The 22905-nt window shown below is 44.6% G+C and overlaps 1 protein-coding gene across 7 annotated transcripts in view; it reads left to right on the plus strand.

Annotated features, from left to right (window-relative positions):
* COBL (cordon-bleu WH2 repeat protein) overlaps positions 1-22905 on the plus strand; it is a 206459-nt gene that overhangs the window by 24075 nt on the left and 159479 nt on the right. For 3 of the 7 annotated variants that reach the window (XM_037379289.1, XM_037379294.1, XM_037379296.1), the window contains exons 1-2: positions 20794-22200; positions 22421-22519. In XM_037379289.1, the coding sequence (XP_037235186.1) occupies positions 22476-22519 (44 nt within the window). In that variant the 5' untranslated portion in view covers positions 20794-22200; positions 22421-22475. Of the gene's footprint in view, positions 1-14525; positions 14771-20792; positions 22201-22420; positions 22520-22905 lie in introns of those variants that run through there. The other 4 variants (XM_037379290.1, XM_037379291.1, XM_037379297.1 and 1 more) reach the window with 3 other exon arrangements.

The following is a 22905-nucleotide window of genomic DNA, read 5'->3' on the forward strand; positions in this document are numbered from 1 at the left end:
ATTAGAGAAGATTTTGCTAGATTTTAGGCAAGTGACTTGCCAAGAACTTTTCTCTGCTCTTCTCACTCTACATCAGTATTATCTGGACGAAATTTTATTTATCAACTACAAGAGGTACTGATGCAGGTTTCCACCCTGTCTAATGTATAATTCCTCAGCTATCAGAATGGTTCCTCCCTTTATGCTCTAATGTAGAAAGAAAAAGGAATTTGTCTTTTTCTACAAATCAAGAAACTGGAGTGCTCTGAACTCAATTCCGTCTCCCGGAGGCAATGTAATGGTCCCATAATCCCACTGACTTCAGTAAGAGTTGAGAGTATTAATTAGTGCCTAAGAAGTACTCAGAACTTTGAAAGCTCCATCTCCTATTGAATAACTGAGATAACCAGCAACTACCCTACAGCAAACAAGACATACTTTCAGAGCACTCGTACTTTACAGGTGGGGTTTTTTCCCTGCAGGAAGTACAACTTATTTCACAACACCAACCTGAGCCAGATTTACTGCAACGACCAATGCAACCAAATATCAGCTCTGCGGTCACTGTCAAGCCGCAAGCACTGTTAGAGGGCAAAGTCACTGAGGGCGTTCCTTTCATCTGCTCCTCCCTTCTCTCTCTTATGCAGTAATTGTGGAAAGAAAGGCTTTTTGCAAGAATCTTATACAGTTTAGTGAATTTAAAATGAGCTACAGAGTTTAAAACTGTTCTGAATGTCCACCATAAATTTCACCTTACATATAAGCATCTAAAGGATTATTTTTTTTCCTTACAGCTTAAGAGCTGTCTGCAGGAGCAACGGTGGTAAAATGGTATTATATGCAACGATTTTGCTGCTATAAAGCTGAGCCTTGCAGGCTACCTGAAAGAGTAGCAGTGAGCACAGGAAAATGAAAACAGTATTTTATAGCTGCAGTGAACCTTAAATGAGATTTATTCCTGTGATCAAAGCACTTTCTTAAAGGAATAACTCTTGTTTGAAAGTGTTACATTGGGCTTCATAGTGCCACTGGGTGCTTACCAAAAATCCTTCTTGGCTATTGCCTTTTGGTTCACAGAGGCTGTGGTCCTCTAATGCAGGCAGGGCCATTCCTGATAGCATTGCTTGTGCAGTCCAGAGGGTGTCTTTGGGATTTATGCACCCAGGCTTTTGTGCACAGCTGCTCCCACTTTTCAGCAACTACGCATGTTGGAAAGACTGCAAGAAGAATGATGGAAGTATGTTTGAGATGTTGCTGCTTTTCTTATCATGTAGTAAAGAAAGCTGAGTACCATGAGTTTGCACATTATCAACAAGGTACATGGATTAATTACTGATAAAGAGGTTAAGGGTGATAATGCAAATGATCCCATCTAGTGACTCTGCTGTTCGAGGGTTGATCCACTGTTTACCTGTTCATTTGGCTTCCACGGTCAGTAAGTAATCATATGGCTGGAAGCATACAAGCGATCATTGTTTCTGTGCACATGTTACAGAGAGCTTAGTGGATTTATTTTTTCTGTTGTTTTCCCCAGTATGGGTTTCCCTACTGCCACACAAAGGTGTTTCCAGATATCTCTAAGATGGGGCTATTCTTTTATCAGCTCTGAAACCAGAGCTAGTGAAACAAAAAAGAAAAAAATAAGATAGCCATCTTCTCTATGAACACATGGAGCTGTTTCTCCCTGAGCTGCCTGTGTGGAGATGATAGCACTGAGTTTGCTTTGTAGGGCCTGAAGTGATTTTGTCCAGGCAGTACAGGCATCCTCCCCACTCATTAGTGAGGTATACTACTGACGTTCTTGAGATCAGTTGTGGTACCTTGAGTGCTTGCCCATGTAGAGGAAGATTTAGGCAGAAATGGCAATTGCCAAGACAGCGTGACTCTCAGACACAGCTAATATGCCTGGGAGCCAAATTTCAGAAAAAATATGAGCACTTCAGAGCTAAACGCACAGACATGAACTGAATGTGATGTGATGTCTGGACATGATCTTATCTCGGTGCTCTTGGACAGAAATTAACTTTTTTTTGATTGATGGGAATTTGATACCTAAGTCTCCTGAATACTACTTGGAAATCTTACTGTGAGGCGTATCTGCTTAGGCATGCATTCAGCAAAAAATATTTTTATTGGGGTGGGTTTTTTTTTTTGGGGGGGGGGGATTTTATTGAAGGGTGGGAGAGGGCTAGGTTCCAAGTTTCAGATGGATTTTTTGATGTTGTAACAGACTCACTCTACTTATTTCAAAATATAAAGAAATTTAGCTAACAAAAGGTACTTTAAATGAACAGCTGTCACTCTGAGGAATTCTGATGCCAGTTCAAAAACATTGCTACTTGTCTTATGGGCACCTAAGACATAGGTAAATTGTGCAGCATGACTACAGAACCTTTTCTTTTCTCATGTTGGACAACGTTTTATTTTACCTGTGGGCAAAATGTGTAACCTGTTTGCATAAGTTAAACACTGGAAATGGAAATATATTCCCTGGCAATATAGAATATCTTGTATCTACTTCGGTCAAATATGCAGTCCATATTCAAATAACAAAATATCAGGAGAGTGGTACTACTTCTGTAGTACAGTAATAGCAACTCTTTTGTATTATCTTTTTTCACCCAGATGCTTCTGGATCCTCTCTTTGTTGTTAAAAACATAACTAAAGTGTGCGTATGTGGTTTTCTACTGTGTAGTGAACAAAGAGATAGAGACCTGTAAACCCCATCCAGCCAACTGCTTTTAGATCCTGAAATTGAAATTAGGATTTTGTTCAAGCCACCTCTGCCGCATCTGAATGAAGCAAAAGGACTAAAAAGGGCATGGTGAAAAGCAGGTGGGCCAAGAGATAGGTGTGAGATGCCACTAAACATTATCCCTCCTTTCCATTTGGAATGGAAGTACCTCACTTGTTCAGTTGCATTGGCTGGCCAGGCGCCAGACAAGATTGCTGTATGAAAGACTGTTATGCATATAAAAAGGCCCCAGTTTAAATTTTGTATACTTTTTTCAGTATATTCCTGATGATAGACAGGACTTTTTTCCCTGAAATTTAAATGTACTGGCTAGATGGGTTCCATTTGTCTTTAAATGCCATGAAACATATGCTGAGAGTGTTATCAATCATAGGAGATTATATTTTTAATTGAACTTAATATTTCCAGAATGCTTGAGTACTCTGTGATGCTCCCAAGTGCTAACGTTTGTGTTAAGACACGGTATTAGCACATATGCGATGTGCTCCATCCCATCCATCGTACCATCAGGGCATCCATCTGCCTAGTAACCCCTCTAAAATGGGGTAGCTGAGCAGCGTTTATATTCAGATCGCATTTCTGCCTGAAAACAAACAAGTTTGAGATGGTCATGTGCCAGGGGTTTTAAAAACAAAATCCCCTCTGGATCAGAACTGCTACCTTTGTGGAGATTTACGTCCTTGCAGAAAATAGTGAGCAGACAGTGTGAACTCTTGTCTGCAGAATGGAAATATCAAGCTGATCAACATTTCCGCATTGCTAGCAAGATAATCCTTCTTTATGCTGCTTATCTGAAATCTGTCTCATGAATCTGAAGGGAGGATTTAACCTAAGCAGTTAATTATGGTGTTGCTAAACTTCCTCCTCTCTCCCTCTTCCTTCACTTTAAGAAAAATCATAAAACTGTAGAGTGTAGACTTCAATTAAAAACAAATGAAACATTATCTAACTGAACGTTTATTAAGGCACCCCAAATTATCATTTTACTTTTGTCCTGATTTTACTGTCTGACCCAGATGCTCAATGTTGGTGGCCTCTTTCAGAGGGGGACAGCAGGCTAGGTGGATTTTTGGTCTGAAATAATCTGGCTGTTCTTATAAAGTTTTGGGCTTTCGGGTTTTTTCGATTTTTTTAGTATATTTGAGGCTGGACTTTTTGCTTGGGTCTTTGGGTTGTTTGCTTTTTGGGGTGTTTTTTTGGTTCAGATCTGACTTAGAGCACTTAGCTGGAGAATTCTTCTGTGTCAGGCTAAGCCCTGTCTGTTGTCCTGGCCTGAACCTGGCTGTCAGGGAAGTGCAAAAGCAGAATAAAGACAATGCCAGATTTATTATTTCTAGGGCATGTGAGAATCTTATACTCTTTTATTCTAACTTAAACTGCAGAGAGGAACCATGGTTAAGGAATTTGTTTTTTAAGGTATTTTGTACCTAATTGAGACTTATGAGGAAGCTTTAGTACGTTTTGCTGGTTTTAAGTGCCACATTTGACCCCTAACATGATGGTGATAAAGAATTGCAAAGACATGTTGCCACACATGAAGGAAAAGCACCGTGATAATATGGGAAATAGCTTGGGGTTCATTTCTCACACGCATAATACATTTTGTCCATGAAGAAATGTTTTACTCGTTACTCAGGTTTCTCACCCAAACTCTTTAGGAAGATCCTCTTTAGCTTCTGTTTGCACACAAACTTTCTTTTCCCTTAGGATGAGCTAGGGCAGTGAGATCAATATATTTTTCTTGGTGTAGCCACTGAATGAACATCCAGTTCTACTGTGCAAGCCGGTCTAGCTTAGGGTGCGGCTTATTATGTAGCTTAGCAAAACATGCATCTCATGAGACATGAGAAAAAGACTTGAATTTAAGTAATAAAAGACATTTTCATACTGAGAAGAGGTACCCATAACATTTAAGGTTTATTCAAATAGTTATAAAAGCTTTCATTCTCCTTTTACTGGGCTGCTAAACAGGATAGCCCTGGGTTTCATGTGGTGCTGCTCTGGCCTCTTGGGAAGCTTTTGGGCACAGCCTTCGTAGAAAACTCTCCTGCCCAGAGCTGGGTGCATTGCTCTGTGCAACACAGCCCCTAGAGAAAAAGAAGCAAAACATTCTTGATTGTTCTGGGCATGAAAAATTACAATCTCAGAGGTACAAATAGATCCTGTCCAACCTTTTTGTCCTATTAATTTCTAAAAGAGGCTAAAGTTTCTTCTCAGAAGGTTTAAGACTTAGGCAATGTACACAAATTGCCTTTCGTTAGCTTTACAACTGTAGCTTAATTCTGGATGAATCCCACAAGTTCCCACTAAATCCTCAGGAAGTTTTGTACTCTAGTATTTCAAAAGCAGAGGCATAAGTAAGTGTTTTATGAAGGCATCTGTTTAGACATTGTTGTGATTTTGATTTTTCCTCTGCCCTCTGTTCCCAGATTCATCAGGACAGGTGTTACACTTTTAGCTCTTTCTCATGTTCCTGGCTGTTTAAAACTTTTAGGAGCCTTTTGGTATGTCGTCTACCGAGTTTTCCCAAATGTGAACTCATTTGAACACATCAATGCTTCTAGCTAATTCCTCCAACCAGCCATTCTCCAGGACATGCTGAAATGTTACTAGAGGTGTGCTTAAAACCATGACCACAAGCTGTTTTCTCCCCTCCCCTCTCCACACCACCCATCCCCCCGAATTTTTACAGTATTTTCTTGCACAGCATGTAGAATAACTGTTGTGGGGGTCCTAGCCATTTACATCACCATGTACACAAGACCAAGTACTGAATTATGACAGATTTAGTATGAAACAAAGCTTCAAATTTTGCTTTGCATTTAGTTTCTACCGAGACTTGTGCTCAGAGGCTTTACCAGCCCTGAGGCGGTAGGATCCAACACGTGTGCCCAGTGGTTTGATGCTCAGAGAAATTCAACCTATGTGGGACTTGCTTGAGATCTAGTTATGAGGATTTTTAAAACTTCTATTGGTCCTTGCTACACAGGGTTGTCTTCTATTATTACATTTCACAGCAGTTTTGTAACTGGAGTAACAGATACGGCAAAAAGAATGTGAGAAAAGAAAATTACTTTTCTCATGCTTTCTTGTACTAAGAAGTTATTTCGTAAAGCTGTCTACTTAACTGCAGCTGCTGTCTGTGCCTGCAGATATTAGAAGAAATGACACTATGGCTCAGCACAGCAGCTTGATCTCTGGTTTTGATTTCTTCTGTATTTCCCACCAGGCCTTTGGGGACCCTTAAGCTACCGAGAATGAGTAGATTGTTAGACATTCATGCAGTGGCTGCTTTGTTTCCCCTTAAGCATTTTTCATGTTTGGTGGCAGGACAGTTTCTTGCCATTCCCTTAACTGAGGTTTATGTAAGGAATTGATCATAGCAGTGCTCCCTCTGAACTTGTTCCAGTTTGGCAGACAAAACTCAGTTGTTCCTGAGGTGCTGCAGCTCCTGGCGGAATTTTTCTGGACTTCAGATGTAGGAGGGCAATTTCTCCCTACTATGGGCACTTTGAAAAATGTCCCCAGTGAGAATCAGGCTCTCAAAAGATACTGCAGTAGCAACATGTCTCACACACACCCTGAGATTATAGACCCTAAAAACTATGGACCAGCTCTGACTCTGTGACACCACATTGAACTTTTTCCTGTGTGTGTTGTGCTTCACTGAATGACATACTCGCTCTGCATGTATATCCCAGATACCTCTGCCTGCTAGGGTCACTCTGAATCTCCTTATGTGAATGTTTTAACATGCTGTCATTTATGCACTCCATGTGCGCATTTTTTTTCATGGTCACTGATTTGCTTTCCCACAGACAAGATCTCAGTGTACCCCCATTCTCCCAGAAAATCATGAAACTAAATCTTTCACTGATAAGTAACGATATCAGATGTAATACTTCTTGACAGATAACTCTACTGGTATCTTTTCCTGGAAGCCTCTAGATACTGAGCAGATCAGCCCAGGATAACACTGATAAATAGCCAAAGACTCTGAAAATTGGAAATTTTTCTTAGTGGTGACCAACTCAGGGTAAGCAAAAAGCAGAACATACTGTAAATAACAAGCAGTACGTCCTTGCAGTTGCTAGAGGATGTGATACCCTGCTGACAGTCTGGTGGGCTTGCTTCACAGACAGTGTTTTTTATGATAAGGGTGGCAAGACACTGGCACAGGTTGCCCAGAGAGGTGGTAGATGCCCCATCCCTGGAAATATTCAAGGTCAGGTGGGATAGGGCTGTGAGTAACCTGATCTAGTTGAAGATGCCTCAGCTCATTGCCGGGGGCTGAACTAGATGACTAGTAAAGTTGCCTTCCAACCCAAACTATTCTGTGATTTTATGAAAGCACTCCAAAGTAACAGGCCTTGACTAAACCAAAAAATCACTCCCGCCCCAAAAAAACCCCACCCAAACTCTGTGTGTGGTTTGGACAGTGAGGTGCATTTGTCCAAGTGTCCCTCTCAAGTTGTAGGCCAGGCAGGGTTGCTTGCTGGCAGGAAGGTAACTCCTTTATTTTTTTCCTCCTTGAGTCTCTTTGGGAGTTTCTGATTCACTTCCTCTTCTCGCAAGACACAAAGAAAATTCAGCGTGCATGTAACTATTGCTGCACACTCCCTAGGGAGACACCAGCACACGTGGGTGTTCACTCTAGCTCTCTGAGACCAACAGGTAGAACAGAGACAGGTCACTCATGGTGCTCTTGACAGGAACCCTACATTAAAAATAGTACACTTGCTTGTTTGTCTCCCTAGAAATGGTCCCAAATCTTTATGTTGTTTTCCTAACCTTTTTTGCCACCTTGTTTTTACCTTGTGTGTCTGTTCACCTCCACTGGCAGAATGCAAATATACCGGTTGGGACCAATTGTTAGTATCTTTTCGCTTTCCTAATAATTCAATGTCTGTACCACAAACTTCAGGGCATCTTTAGCTAAAAGAAAAAGTTTATTCTTTCACGTGTTTTTGCATTTTGTGTAGCAGACTTTCTCCCAAATCTATGCTTTGATCCTAAATTATCAAAAGTGTCCTTACAAATTGCTAACAGATGAAAATAGCATGTAAAAAGGTTGGACCACATACACATTCCTAATAATTAATGTTTAATAAGAGTGCTACTACTGAGAAGATATCTGTAAACAGTGCTTGTTTACATGAGAACCCTTTGCATAACTCTGGCAGTGAAGAGCAGATCTTAGTAAAATTTACACCCAAGTTAAACTTCCAGTTGTTCAACTCTTCTAATGCAGGAGAAAGCCAGCTTCCTGCAAAATGAGCATATGACCTCAGAAATGTTCCCAGGGGACTTTTTGTTCACCACTCCTTCATCTGTAGTTTGGTTTTAAGTATCCTAAATAATGCTGCTGCATTATAGTAATGTTTTGTCTTGTGCGATTACCCTTAAAACAAGCATAGATGTTAAGCTGTGAGATTGAGGTTGCAGTCATTAAAATACTTACAAACTTCGGGAAAAGTAGAATTAGGTGTATGCACAGGGGCACATACTTTGCCTATGTTTGCTGAGTTTAGCTTGGGCTCCCTGACGTAGGATTAACAGCTCCAAAACATTAAATGAGACCAATGTCCCATTAAAATATCCAAAAATAAACACAGGGAGGGAAGAGTGTTGATATCTTAACGGGCCAAACAATTTTAAAATGCATATATGAAAAAAGCGCTTTTTTTCTCCGTGTCTACAATAGATAGCATTTTGCTTGCCTGTATTTGGACAAATCACCAGTGGATCAGGGCTGATGGGCTGTGACCTCTAGAAGTTAATGTGTTACACAAAACCAACATTAAGCTAGCAAATGCTGGAATTAGTGCAGACTCCAGGATGTTTCAAGTTCAAGTGTCTTTACTGCTGCCGTTTCACAGTACTTGGGGTATGCTGCTGAACTGTCATCCCTGCTTGAAGGTGGCACTGTACAATCCTCCAACCCCACCTCAAACCAAACCAGGAAATCTATCTGGGTTAACAAAACACTTCTCTGTTGTTTAAGGTTTCTCCCCCACCACCACCACCACACACACACGTTGTTATCAGGATGACTGTAACCTGGAAGGGGGCACGGGTAGGCTGTAAGTATGTTTAGGAGTAGTGGGGCTGTCCCCCTGGGCAAACTACCTGCCCCACGGCATGCCACACAGAGATAAAGTTGCTATGTGCGTGAAGGGGGAGGGAAAAGAGGGCAAAAAAGAGGGAATAGATTTGCTGGGGACAGACAGGAAAGTGAGATTGCTTCTTTCATAAACCGTGCCAACTTAGATTACCTTGAAGTGACTATGAAACTGCAGTCTAAATTAAGTTTCATCCCATGTACCGAGAATAATTCATAACTGCTCACAGCCAAGGAGTCTGTTGGAGTCTGGAACGGTATTTAGTTATTTTAGTACATTGCCCTTTCTTCTTCCTAGAATCTCCCTATTTGCTTCCTTTTCTATCTAACAACATATACTACAGCGCCTTAGTATATCCTCAGACTGTATACATATCGTCCATCCTACATACCAGTGCTAGCAGGGAAAAAGAAGAGTACGGTCATTTCATTGAAACACTGCTCCTGTTGTTCAGAGGTAAACCTCCTGAACTGGCAGCAACAATGTCTAGGTTCAAATCGAAGGGAGCTGCTTCGAAAGCAGTCAGTTGAGGCCACACCTGGACAACTGGGAAAATTATATTGAACTATCTGATTTTTCCTATTGGCAAACCTGAATCAAACCCTTAACAAAGGATTTTTTTGGTTGGGTTTTTTTTTTTTTCTGATAGAACAAAAACCTGACCAGGTAGATAAACAAAGCGATAGTAACTGACTGTCATAGTTATTCTTTAACTACAACAGTTCATAGTCTTCTCCTCTAAGGAAGTAATTTCTAGGCTAGACCTTTTCCCATCATCTGCAGGAGGCGAAAGCTAAGATTTGTTGGACAATCAACTGCTAGGTAAAGTGATGCTCTGCTAGCTGCTCAGCTCCCTGCTGGCCATGCCTCCACAGAGTGGGCACAGCCAGCTCCAGCTCCACAGGCCCTGGCAGCTCTGCTGAGAGCCCCTCGGCTCTCAGCCGGCTGCTCCCGACCCAGCACAGCCACCTGAGTGACTCCTGGGGCTGCAGGACTTCTGTAGTGCTTTAATGCTGACAACTACCCACAGCCACCAGCTGAACTGAACTGAATAGGGAGCTGGACATGGATCTTCAAGGAGGCAGAGAAATTGTTTTTTCAGCCTCTTATGTTCATACAGTCTGCAGAACTTATCTCGTGACCCCCACCCAAGCTAGCTAAGCATAACCACCAGCCTTGCACTTGCAGCTGGACATGAGCTATTGCCTTAGGCTGGGACAGCCATTTACCCAGATTACAAAACTATAAGTATCATTGTTACAGCTGTAAACTTTTCCCCAGTTTGTAAACTCCATTTCTCAGCAGCACCTCTCAAATGTAGTAACACAATGTACAAAACAAAATATTTAGGGCACATCTACTGGGGCTTTCTACCACCCCCTCCCCCACTGGATGGCGAAAGAGCCCATCTGGTGGGGCTTCCCTCCTCGCTGCGGCTCAGAGTTGTCTAGCAGGGAGGTTATTCTTTGATTTCTGGGCCCAGTCATCAGGTTCAGGACTCAAAGGGACTAAATTAAGGATCATTCTGCTGTCTAGGTAGTTTTCTTTTCTTTCTTTCTTTTTTTTTTTTTTTTTTTTTTGGTAAACATAGAGTGCCTGGGCATGCAAGAGACAAAAATACAAGTCATTCACAAGCAGCTGAAATCCTCATGCCACTGACATAACAGGTGAAACCTCTGACTGCCAGTGGGTTCAGCCTGGTCACTTCAGCTCATCAAAGCAGCCATGAGCTCAGGAATTCAAAATCCTTTTGCTTATTTTTGCACCTCTCTCATCAAAACTGGAAGCTCCAATAACAAATCTACCCACGGCATCCTTTCAGCTTCCTGCTGCAGCTTCATTTTTATGATGGTGTTAGCAGGATCTTTCATCGTCCACCTCCCCAGGGCATCTTCTTCATGCCCATGCATTTCATTCCCATTTAAGTAAGAAGCTAAAGATGTTCAGCTTTACTTAGAGCATAGCTGGGGATTACAAACACAGATATCATGATTTAAAAAAAGCCAGCCTGTTCTCTTTTCCAGGATGTAGTAACACCCTGCTTTCTTCGCCACCTTGGGAAGGGAGTTTACCCCTCATCCCAGAGCAGCATATTGGGAGTGTCAGCCCCATGTCCCCAGGGAGCAGTGACAGAGGCCTCCCAGTGGAGAAAGTGCTGGATACAAATGTTCTAAAACCTAGTTTTGCAATAAGACCTTAGAGATTTTTTGTTGTTTTGTTTTGGGTTTGTTTTCCTGCTGATTTATCTCTTCCCTTTCTCAATCATTAGCCTTTTCCAAGACTTAATCCAATAATTGAAATGTTATTAAGACTTTCATTGGCCATTTTCTTGTTACAGACTGTCACAAGACTGTTGAAGAAATCATGCTCACCAAAATTTCCTTCCCTGAGTTTTCCACAGCCTGTTTTCTGACCATGCTGCTGCTTACCAGACAACTGCAGAACCACTGATTTCATTTTGAGCTTCTGTGATAAAATTTAAACAAAGGAGTAGCTCCTACCTATTCTGTTGGCTCACCTGCTGGACTACTATTCTGTTTCCCTTGAAAAACTTCCATTAAGGAGTAAGGAAGGATCCGGCATCCTGGGGTTCAGTTACGAGCTGACCTCAAATATCCTCAGTTTGCTGATGAATCTGAGTGCACTAACACAGATACCCAAATCCTCACTTGGGCACTCAAGAATCACAGAGCGGGTTGGGTTGGAAGGGGCTTTTAAAGATCATCTCGTCCAACCCCCCTGCCATGGGCAGGGGCATCTTTCACTAGATCAGGTTGCTCAAATACACATCCATGCTCAAGCACTTGGGGTGGGGCATTCACAGCTTCTCTGGGCAACCTGTTCCAGTGGCTTACCACCCTCACAGTAAAGAATTTATTCCTTACATTCAATCTAAATCTATCCCCTTGTAGTTTAAAACTGTGACCCCTTGTGTTATTACTACGGGCCCTCGTAATAAGCCTCTCCCCGTCTTCATTCTTAAAGCCCCCTTTCAGTATTGAAAGGTTCCCCCTGAAGCCTCCTCTTTTCCAGGCTGAACATCCCCAATTCTCTCAGCCTTTCTTCACAGAGGGTGTTGCAGCCCTCTGACCATTTTCGTGGCCCTCCTCTGGACCCACTCCAGCAGGTCCACAGCTGTCTTGTGCTGCGGGCCCCAGAGCTGTATGTGGTGCTCCAGGTCAGGTCTCAGGAGAAGCCATAGGCATCTTGAGCTTTCAAGTAAGTCAGTATGCAAAATACTCCACCCTAAAGAAAACAAACCCCTATAGTCATAAAATTATATATGTATAGATACATGTATATATTTTACAGTTTATGTTACAACCATCTGAAAATGCCAGGTTTAGCCATGCTTAGTCTCTATTCACCAGGAAGGAACGAGGTATTCATAAAGCAGTAGGGTAACAACTTTCAAGATCTGTATTAGACAGCAGTTTGGAAATCCAATTGTAATGTACAAATGAACCATATTTTATAATTTTCTAAGGAACCACCTTAAAACTGAAAACATGGTAGCAAGGTATTGTGGATTTGCAGGGATGCTCTTGCAAATAGTGCTCTTTTCCAAAGGGTTACAAATGCCACACCTCAAGTTGCACAAATATTCTCCTAATGCTAGGATATAAACATCTCACAGAACGGAATGCTGTACCTGCAGCGGGGTGACCATGCCCTGGAGGCCCTCCAGCTGTTTAAGGTACTTGGTGACCTTGGCAGCAGCTCAGCTGGGATTGAGCAACCCGGCAGAGGAGGGTTTTGAAGCGGTGAGCACAGGCTGCTGTGGGAGAGCCCAACATGCTTCCACATCAGGGCAGGACCCAAGGTCATCTGCTGCACATGCAAGAACAACGACAGGCTTCTGAGAAAACCTTCACAGAAGTGATGGCTTAGGCCACAGAGGTTGCTGCAAGACTCATGGCTGCTTGTGGGCACCTACAGGGGCTGACTCAAGTGGGCCCTTGCCTCATATCCACTGGGTCAGTATGGCACGGCAAATGCAAACTGTGTGAACAACTGAAACATCACTCTCTGACTTTTCATTTTCCTTTGGAAACTGTAGACAGGTTTCAAAAGCCGTATTGAGTGAAAATTTGCAAAGATTTCCACATGCATTTTAGTTCAGTTGTTATCACTAAACTTAACGTGGCTTTTGTGACACTGAGTTTTAAAACACCAGCCAGTGCTGTGAAAGCACCGCCATAATAATTATTATGTCAGACATTAAGGTAATGCATTTTAGGAGGATTTACACCTTCATTTGCTATCTTCCAGTGAAAGGAAAAATTGTATGTAAATCTGTGGGTTCCTTTAATATTTCATCAGATTATGAATAAGTATAAAAATCAAACAAACCAATGTATTCCTTTAAATCTCTATGGACATGTGTATATTTACTGGAGAGATTGCAGTCTATATTCTAGCCCAGGGGTCCTCAAACTGTTTAACCAGGGGGCTGGCGCACGGATGAAGTGGCAGGCAGCCATCTGCGGCTGCTTGGTTCCCCCCCCAACCCCCGGCGGGGGGGGGGTGTCTGTAAATACCGGGGCCCGAACTGAGGACCCTGGGGGGCTGTATCCAGCCCGCGGGCCGTAGTTTGAGGACCCTTGTTCTAGACCCTTCATGGCTAGTAAGGCCTTTGAAGGACACTTGCATTGTGAGAAAAGCTGGGTCTCTGCACAACTGTTGTTTTCTTCCCTCGTCATCCATCTGTGCTGAGAGACGAGAAGGTGGAGAAAAGGTGGGGCTCTGGCTTGCTGCCTGCTGTGCTGCAGAAGGGCGCTGTGCCAGCGGGCTGGGCAGCTGGCTGCTGCGGGGAGAGCTCTTGCCACGGGGGCAGAGGAGGAACCAAGCACAGCCCTTTGCATCACAGTTTGCTTTCTGGGCTGTCCCTGAAGCAACGCGGCAGTGCACCACCCTGTGTTGTAGATTCACAGGAAGCTTTGTAATCTGGTTATTCTAGTCTGTGACTGCGAACAGTAGGAAATTAGTTTTCTGTATTTGTAAGTCAGAGGTACGCCACATTTTATTTTTCCACAGGAACTCTAAGGAGCTAGTTTGTATTATTCTTAATGCCCTGAACCAGAGGTAATTTTCACGCTGTGCATTTTCTGGATACCTGCAGATGAGTCACCTGAAGAAAGGCAGTGTTGTTTCATTTTAAGTATATCATAATTTGTACCCTCTCCTAGACTGAGATTGCAGGCTGAGGACAGCTGGCAAGCCAGAAGACAGAGAAATAAAAAGGTTTCAAAGATTCATCAACCACCTCATGTCAGGTATAGGGCATTTAAAGCACATGACAGATTTTTTACCTTCATGTTGTCCTTTAGGGGCCAGTAAACAGCAGGATCCTGTGAAGATTCATGTAGCACCTGTACAAGTGGCTGGAGGTACCATTAAGATGTAATTAACCTCACCTTCAAGAGAAAGAGGTGAGGAAATGAGAGAAGAAAGGTTGTGTAAAACACCCAGTAATTATTGCCCATGTTTGCAAGTGAAGTGAATGATTTGGAAAAACCAGTTGGAGTTGGTAGAAAACCTCTCATTAATGTAGGCTTTGGATCAGGCCAGTGATGTTCTCCAGATAACTCATATTTTCTCCACCTCTCTTTGCTGAGCAGTTTATCCAATCCCTTCCTTGTTAATTCAAAGAGAGTTTTCCTTACAGGACCAGGGTGAGGAAGGTGATCGCAATCCTCTCCAAAGAAAGAAGTGTTACCCTGTCTTGTCCCCATGTGACCGCATCTGTCCAATGACACCGTGGTAAACCAACTGTGTACTTCATCTCAACCCAAGTTCTCCTGGATTAGTACCACCAGACATCTTTGGAAGACCTCCCTTCCTCTTCCTTTGCCGTACCCAGCTAACCCGTATCTTGTGGAAAAAGAGATAAGCAGCAGGACTGGTCTCAAGGTATGTTAGCAAAACGAGAGAAAAGCATTACTGCCTCATCACTTATTGATATCAAGGTGTAAATCGTCTGAAATGCATGAAGGGAGAGTTAAGAAGCCTTTGCTGGCCTCAGAGGGGTGGGTGATGGGGAAGCCACCCTTCACACCACTGATCGTGTCGTGACATGGTGGTGGCTACCAAAAATGTATTGTACATTATGTCAATTCAAATAGGCCCAGAGAGAATTCTCAAGGTAAGTTATTTCATTGTTTTCACCCTCACACTTGTAACCTAGGTCTGAATTACATACAAGGCTTTATATACATCAGTCTTCAGACTTCATCTGCCTTCTTCAAATGCTTTCCTGACAATAACATCCATTAAAACTCTAGCCCTCAGAGGTATGAGTCTCATGTTACTGTAATTCAGTGATTTCAGCAGGTTCATGAGGTCTACATTTGGGGTGGGAACGAATAAAAGGTAGGCCTCTGAGGGTGCATGTAGTAAGTAAACAGCATGCAGCTGTTCAAGTCCCTGTTCAGTTTACGAAGAATTCTAGAGATGATATTGTATGTCAAAGGTCTTATTTTTTCTAAAGAATTAAGGAATTTAGGTGTAATACTAGTGAGTTTTCACACGCATGCAAATCCTCACGTGCTTTGAGATGTTGCTCAACTAAGGCAATCATGAACTACATAACTCAATAGAAACAGCAGCAGCACCAAGCCTGCTACTTTTCTACTTTTGCATAAGTACACACATATTTGTCTTTATCTGTAGGGTACTAGTTTTGATATAAATACAGAACCAAATCCTGTTTTCATTTATGTTGCTATCAATCAGGATTAACTGAAAGGTGCATCAGATGATGCAAATGTGAAATGAGAATTACATAAGTAACTATGAAATTCTTAAAAATGAAACCTTGAGATACCACTGCCTCCTAACCATGGAAACTTTCTAAATTTCGGTGAAAGGCTATACTGAAAAAATCTATTTAAAAGTGGTAGAAGTTTAACTCAGTCTGTGAGCTAAAAGATAGTTGTGGACGTTGTTAATAAAGTTTATCTCATATAGTCTTAAGTATTTATAGAGAGGACTGTGAGTGGATATAATTCTTCTGATTATAGCTTGGCTGTATTATATACATGAAAATAGAAATAGCCTTCTGGAAATAGAAACCCTGGTATTGAGTATTCAGGACAGACATAACTCACTTGAAAGTTGTTTTCTAAGGACCTTTGGTCACTGCAGGGACTAACTTAATTCAAGAGCAACTTCAGCAGTTACTAGCTGAAGCTCCACATGCAAGCCAGTGTTTCAAAGGCAGCAGGCACTCCTCGCTGCCATCACTTGCAGCGCCAGCTGTGGGTGCTGGGAGAAGAGCTGGGTACAATGCATGGGAGAGGCACAGGCTGTTGCAATGGTGAAGCCTCATGGCATTGTGTATGACGCATGCTGCATAAGGAAAACTGGGAACATGCCATGTACACAGCTTACAGAGAGAGAGCGTTCTGTTTTCTTCATTGCTGCACTAGATCAAGCACGGAGTGTTCCTTCTGCCATCTCCTTGTTAGTCCTGCCTGCCTTTACAAAAGTCTGGCCTGTCTGTACCATACTGACTGGAAAAGTGTCATGACCAAGTCAAGAGCTCTGCTATACCTTCCCACCACTTCTAAATGAATGTTTACAGATCTGTGGAAAGTTACTTACACAGAAAGCTCATTAAGTTTCCCTTTCTGCTAGTTCTGCTGGGCTGAGCAGCCCAAGAGCTCTACTTCTCTTTCATGAAAATGCTGAAAGAGAGGGTAATTCTAAGTATAGTACAAATTATTTTCATTAGAGAAAGAGGCAGGATGAAGAGAGTTTCAGTGGCAGCAGCATCTGGGAGGCAGTGAGTCGCTTCTCTGCAATGCTGTTTCTACAACTTCACTCTCCTTGGCCCAACAAAAAAAAAGCAAAAACTTCACAGTAAGGAATGGCTGTAGCTGGGTCACCCTGACCAGCATGCTGGGCAACATCACCCAGCTCTGTACAATGAAGATACATTTACATAAATTAGCTAACATTTTGATTCAAGTTTGGTTTGTAAGCTGGTGAAGCCTGCCCAGATGCTTTTTTCAGTCATATAATATGACACGGTCTTGAAGACTCATTTTATATTTTCCCTGGATAATAGTATTGGCTTCTCTGACACTGTTCTCAGATGACTATGAGTCATGCAACTCTGATTTTGGGAAGCATCTTAATTAGCATCTTGCCTGGGAAGGTTCGCACCACAGCCGAGTCCATGAACACAAGCTCTGGCCCACTGGGTCTGTCCAAGTAAATACCTTTATTAATGTCAGTTTAATTGCAGACTAGGCCTGGGGTTTCAAATCTTGAAAAAAGTTCACTTAAGAGGACTGCTAAAGAAGAGAGGAAATAGAAGGCTACGTGTCCAAAATATATAGAATGAAATATTAGGGAAAAGCAAAACTATTGAGGGAAAAAAGAGGAAGAATGGAAGAATAAGCATGTAATCAATACTCAACCTTTAAAACAAAATCTCCAGAGTTCTACAGTTCTTACTTTCAAGACTGTGCCAGCATATTATAGAGACATATCAGCTTCAGTCTGGGTTATGCTGATGCCTGCCATGTCCACTTTTAGCCACATTTAAAATAAACCGATTTTAATTTCCTGATGACAGTGTCATTCACAGAAATTCCTCTTTCTCTATTCACATGATGGATTTAAACCATTTCCCCATCTCAGTTAATGTACATCATATTCCCCACCCTGCACGTATGCTCTGAAATTCTCTCTAAGGCAAGAGGACGCTCCCTTTCCAGAATATTTTTACCTGGCATGACAGTGTTCCATCTGCCCCACGGCTCCTGAGAGTCAGCGTTGGGCCAGCGCTGCATCATGCGCCTGCTTGTCTGCTGTGCTGCACTGGCCCTCTCTCCTCCACACCACCTTCCAGACCACACCATGGTTTGAAGGCAGGAGTGAATGGTCAAGCAGGGGTTTCCTCAACAGCCTTTTCCACGCAGAGGTCGGGAAAGAGTTTAGCTTTCTCCATCACACTCCCAATTCCTTTTTCTAGGTGTCTTAAGGCCAAATAACCTCCAAATTCTCTGACTTCAGTAAGTTTTGGGAGATAAAGTAAAAAAATCCCTGAAGGGATCTATCTTTCAGAACAGAACGGGTTGAAAGATAACAAGACAAAGGGCAAGCTTCAGTATTTCTACATACATGGGAGGTCACTACTTCATAACTCAGAAATAATATGAACTACCTCAGCTAAAGCTACATAAACCTGTATCCATATGCACATGCTCTTTCAGATGGCTTCTTTGTCATGATGATTAGTAACTTCTTTCAGTCTTTCCTTGCAAGCCTCAATTGACATCACAGACTTCCTACATGTCAGTCTCTAAAAACACAAAGAAAACTAAAATTGCTGTTCCAAAAATTCCAGGTTGTCCAGGGCAGGAACTGTCTTTGCTCTCTTGTAGAAGCTGTACAAGTGCAGTTTGGCACTGAGTCACAGAGGAGGCTCCTCGGCATGACACAAGCTAAGTAAGAGAAACAAAAGATGAACCAGAAAGTTGTCAGTGATTTGCTATGTGGCCATGGGCAGATCCAAGCACAATATCCTCATTCCCTGTTAAATGCCCCACTTATGGAGTCATGCTGCCTTTCTGAAGCAAATTCAGCCTCTTCAGTGGCATTTGCTAATGTTGCGTTAGTCTTGTATGGATCAGAAATGGCATATTTGCTCAAAACTACTCATTGTTTTTATTCATTATTTTCACACATTCCAACTACACTGGTATCATTTGCTCAGTTATTTCAGATTCCTAAAGAAAAACAATAGGACACATAGTGCTAAATCCCAAAACAACTTTCTGAAGAAGGGGTGCTCTGGGACTCAAAGAAATGGTCTGGCAAGCCCTGAAAATCTCATTTCCCTTTTTTTTTTCCTTTTTTTTTTTTTCCTTTTTTTTCTGTGGATGGCAAAATAAAAGGAATTTGTGAGCTTGAGGCTACACAGCTCCAATTGCTATAATTACATAGCCAGGAATTTTGCAATTGTACAGTAAGCAAGCTCTCTTACAGGGACTAATGCTTAAATTGCAATTTCTAGGTTACTTACAATGGGGAAAGGATTTATGTGGTTAAAAACGTGTATTTGCTATTAACTAAACCTAACCACATTAACTAACTTCTATTCACAACCTTTTCCTGCTATAATTTCAGGTTTGTTGGTTTTGCCTTGGATTTAAAGCTCAAACCTGGTTTCCAATTCTAGGATGGCCCTCAGACTGCTAAATCATAGGAAGATACGTGCCAGACTAGCGAAAAGGCTTGTTTAACTGGTGCATTTTAGCTAATGCTGAGTTGATGATAACCTCTTTTTGTTACATTAGAAACAAATTCTTTGGTATTAGACTTGTATTACCGGATTCCTTATGTGTTTGTTCAGTTAAGCTCATACTATAAACTCAAATTCCTGAAACATTGCAGGCCACTTTTAGCAGAAGAAAAATGTAGCCTTAAAGGTTTGATTCAGTAATACTACTAGCAGTGATGGTGAGGAAAAATAGGAATAATGATTTGAAGATTGTATAAAAGCAGAAATTTGAAATTGTACTGGTGATTTTTTTATAAAAACTTTTACATCAAGGCCTAAACTTTTACATCTAGGATTTTGTAATCTAAACGGCCTGTAATTTTCTTAGGAAATATATTGAGGAGGCCCATCTAGATGGAGATGAAGCCATACCAATAGGGAAAGGGTTAAAAACAGTCCAGGGTGATGGACTGAACATGCTCAGTCTGACAGACATTTTATGAGATTGGCAAATACTGATGCAGCCCCTCGCTGAACTAATGCCCTTTGCCTAAAAAATAAGCATAGCACCCCGATTGTGGGGATTACAATGCACAGTAGAAATGCCCCCTTTGCCCTTTTTTTGAGAGCCAGGCCCAGTGCCAAGAAGCCTGGAGAAAGGCAGATTCCCATGTCGTATCGCAGAGTGTGCTCCCCGCATTTCACCCGGCTTTTTCATCAGCTAAACAGGACTTAAGAACTGGGGCTGTGGGCAGTCAGTGCCACCGGTGCTCTGGACATGTATTAAGATCATAATTTCAGTGATTAAAAGGCTTTCATTCTTTTTCTGTATTATATAAAAAGAAGCAAACATAATAAGCAAATGCTGTTTTGTTGTTTTAGGCTTTACACCTCCGCTCAGATGTATCACCGTAGAGCAGAAGTTATAGCTAGGGCAGGGGAAGGTCTTTCAGGTTCTTAAAATAAACAGAATGGTGTAGTTTCCTAATGATGCGGACAGTGGAAGATTTGGGGGTTTCTGCAAAGGTTTTGTACCCATGCAGCTTTAGCAACTATTCTAGGATCGGGAAGAGTTCACTTAGATTTAGGAGTAAAAAGGGAGATGAAAAATGACTGAATAGATGATCAACACGGCAATGAAATCAAGTTCCCATGATTTAATAGATCACCATTCATTCCTGGAGCTATGGTAACTGACAGCATGCAGTCTCTGAACCAATCCACTTGCAAAATAAAGCATGCAAGCTAGCCTATATATTTCCATAAGGGCACAAATTAGGAACATGCATGTGGCTCCGATGACCAGGGTAATTACTGAACTGTGGTGACTCAGTTAACTTCTACCCATGGTAACAGGGAAATTAGAGATCAGTGTTTTGCTTCTGTAAATTCGTATTTTTGTTTCTCTACCTACAGCTGCCTCCCTTGCCCTTAAGCTCTGTAATGTCAGGGATGGAGAGGGGAGAATGGAAAGCAGCATTCATAACTCTCTGCTGAGGAGATGGGAATTAAGGGGAGACCCCAGGTTTTCAAAGCGAGAGAAGACAAAATTAAGTACAAAAATAAAGTACAAAAAGTGTTCTGTTATACATTGGGGTAAATGTACAGAAACAGAAATTTTGATCATAATGCAAAAGCCTGGGTGCATGACAACGGTGGGCATTTACAGGTAACCTTCATCCACATAGTACATGTCATTTTGTGTTACTGGCAAATGAATCCAATGTCTGAATGTTTCAAAAAATTTGCAATCTGCCTGGGATGGGGGTTTCTTGCAGATAGTAATGCCATCACTCACATGCAACTTCTGACCCAGATTTTCTGAGCCTTGCTTGCTAGGAAGAAACTCACTTTCAGGGCCAGAGAAGCTGGCATTTACCCTGGTCACGGAGCCGGGCAAGACACTTTCTGATGGGCAGATGATGCAGAGATATAAGCCTGAGCCTGTGGGTAAGGAAAGGTTTGGGGAAAGGGGTGACCATTAACCAGAACCTGTGGGACGGTGGCCAAGGCAGCCAGGTGAGAAGGCAAGTCAGGCAGCATCTCCCCTTCCCCTCGTGGTCCCCCGCCTCGCTTTCTCACGGTCACTCCAGTGCTTACTCCTGTCTCCTGGTCCCTCTGACTGCTGGTGGCCTGACCTGTCTGCCACCTCAGCCATGGCCGGAAAAGTAAGGTGAAGCTGGCGGAGAGGGTCGGAGGGGCACAGAGAAGCTCCCGAAACGCCCGGGCGGGGCCGGGGCGCCAGCGCCGGGCTCCCCCGAGGCAGGCACACGCTGCCGTAAGCAAGCCGGGCTTCCCAGCTTGGTGCTGCGCTCCCACACGGGCCTAACAAACGGCGTGAGGGGAGCGTTTCCGACACAGCACCCCGAGACTTCTAACACGCCACCTGCGCTGCCACGAAGGCTGCGCCGGCGGGGACCCCCGCAGCGCCCCGGGAGCGCGGCTGGAGGCGGTGGAGCCGCGCTGCCCGCCCCGCCGCTGGGCTCGCCCCGCCGGGCTGCAGCGTCCCGGGAGAAGGGCGCCGCGCCGGCCGGGTCACGGCCCTTCGACCCCTCTTCGACCAAAGCCACTAATTTTAAAACAGTTCTTTGCGCCGCCTCCAAGGAAAAAAAAAATAAATCTGGAAGGATAAAGGTGAGGAGCCTCAAGCCGTAGGCGGCAGCGCCAGGGGCTGGGCAAGGCGTGCGGGCTGCCGAAAAGCCCTCGGTCCCCGCGGGGCTGAGCCCCAGGGACAGCCGCCCGGCAAGCTTTGCTTTGGCCAAGATCGTGGCGACAGGGGGTGGGAGAGTTTCCTGAGCTGCTGCCAGCGGCGGCGTTTGTCCCTTCGCTCTCCCGCGGGTTTCCCCATCCCCTCCTCTCCCCCGCGGCGGCGTGGGCGGCGGGGGCAGCCGCCGTGTTTGCATTTGTCCCGGCCAGTCACATGGAAACGGGCTGGCAGCGCCCCCGCCCCCGCCCGCACTGCCGGGCCGCTGAGCGGGCAGCGGCCAGCCGCGCCGAGCCGCATTCCCCGGGGGCCGCTCCGCCTCACCCCGGCCCGGCAGCCCCCTCCTCGGCGGGCGAGGCCGAGCTGTCAGTGCCCGCGGCGCGGCGTGGCTTCCCTGCCGGCCCGGTAAGACGGGCGGCGAGGGGCTGCTTGTGAGCCACCTCGGCAGGGCATCCCCGGGGCGGGGGGCGGCGGCGCCCCGGGCAGTGCCGCCCGGCGGCGGGGCGGGGAGCGGGGCCGGGCGGGGGAGGCGGGGGTGAGGGAGGGCGAGGCCGGCTCTCACTCCTCTCCTCTTTTCCCTCCCTCTGGAACCCCCCGGCCGCCGACCTTCGCCGCTGCCCCGCAGCGGGACCGCGTCCGGACCGTCCCGTCCCTTCAGAAGTGGTGAGGTCGGCCCGGCCATGGAGACCCTCGTCCGCCCCGGGGCCAGCAAGCCGCCCAGCGGGTAAGCCACCCGCCGCGACCCGGGCCGGACCGGCCGCCGCGGGCCGGAGCGGCTGTGGACGGCGCCGGTAGCGGCCGTGCTGGCCGGCGGGCCTCGGTGCCTCGCCTCCCTCCTTCCCTCTCTCGGGGCGCAGCCTGAGGCGGCGGCGGACGGGCAGAGCGGCACGGCCGCGGAGCAGGGCAGCGGGGCCGGGGGCGGCAGAGTGAGCGGGGGTGCAGAAAGGTCGTGAGGAGGAAAAGCGGCTGCGTCGCCGTTCGCGTTGGCAGGGGCGCCCCGACCCTGCTGCCGGCGCTGCCCCTGCGGCGGCGAGGGCGGGGCTCGGTGCGGGGCGTTGTGCCGTGCAGGGGGCTGCCGCGCTGGCCGGGCGCGCCCCGGCCCTGTGGGGC

The sequence above is a fragment of the Falco rusticolus genome, chromosome 3, assembly GCF_015220075.1.
Source record: "Falco rusticolus isolate bFalRus1 chromosome 3, bFalRus1.pri, whole genome shotgun sequence".
In the NCBI taxonomy this organism is placed as follows: Eukaryota; Metazoa; Chordata; class Aves; order Falconiformes; family Falconidae; genus Falco; species Falco rusticolus.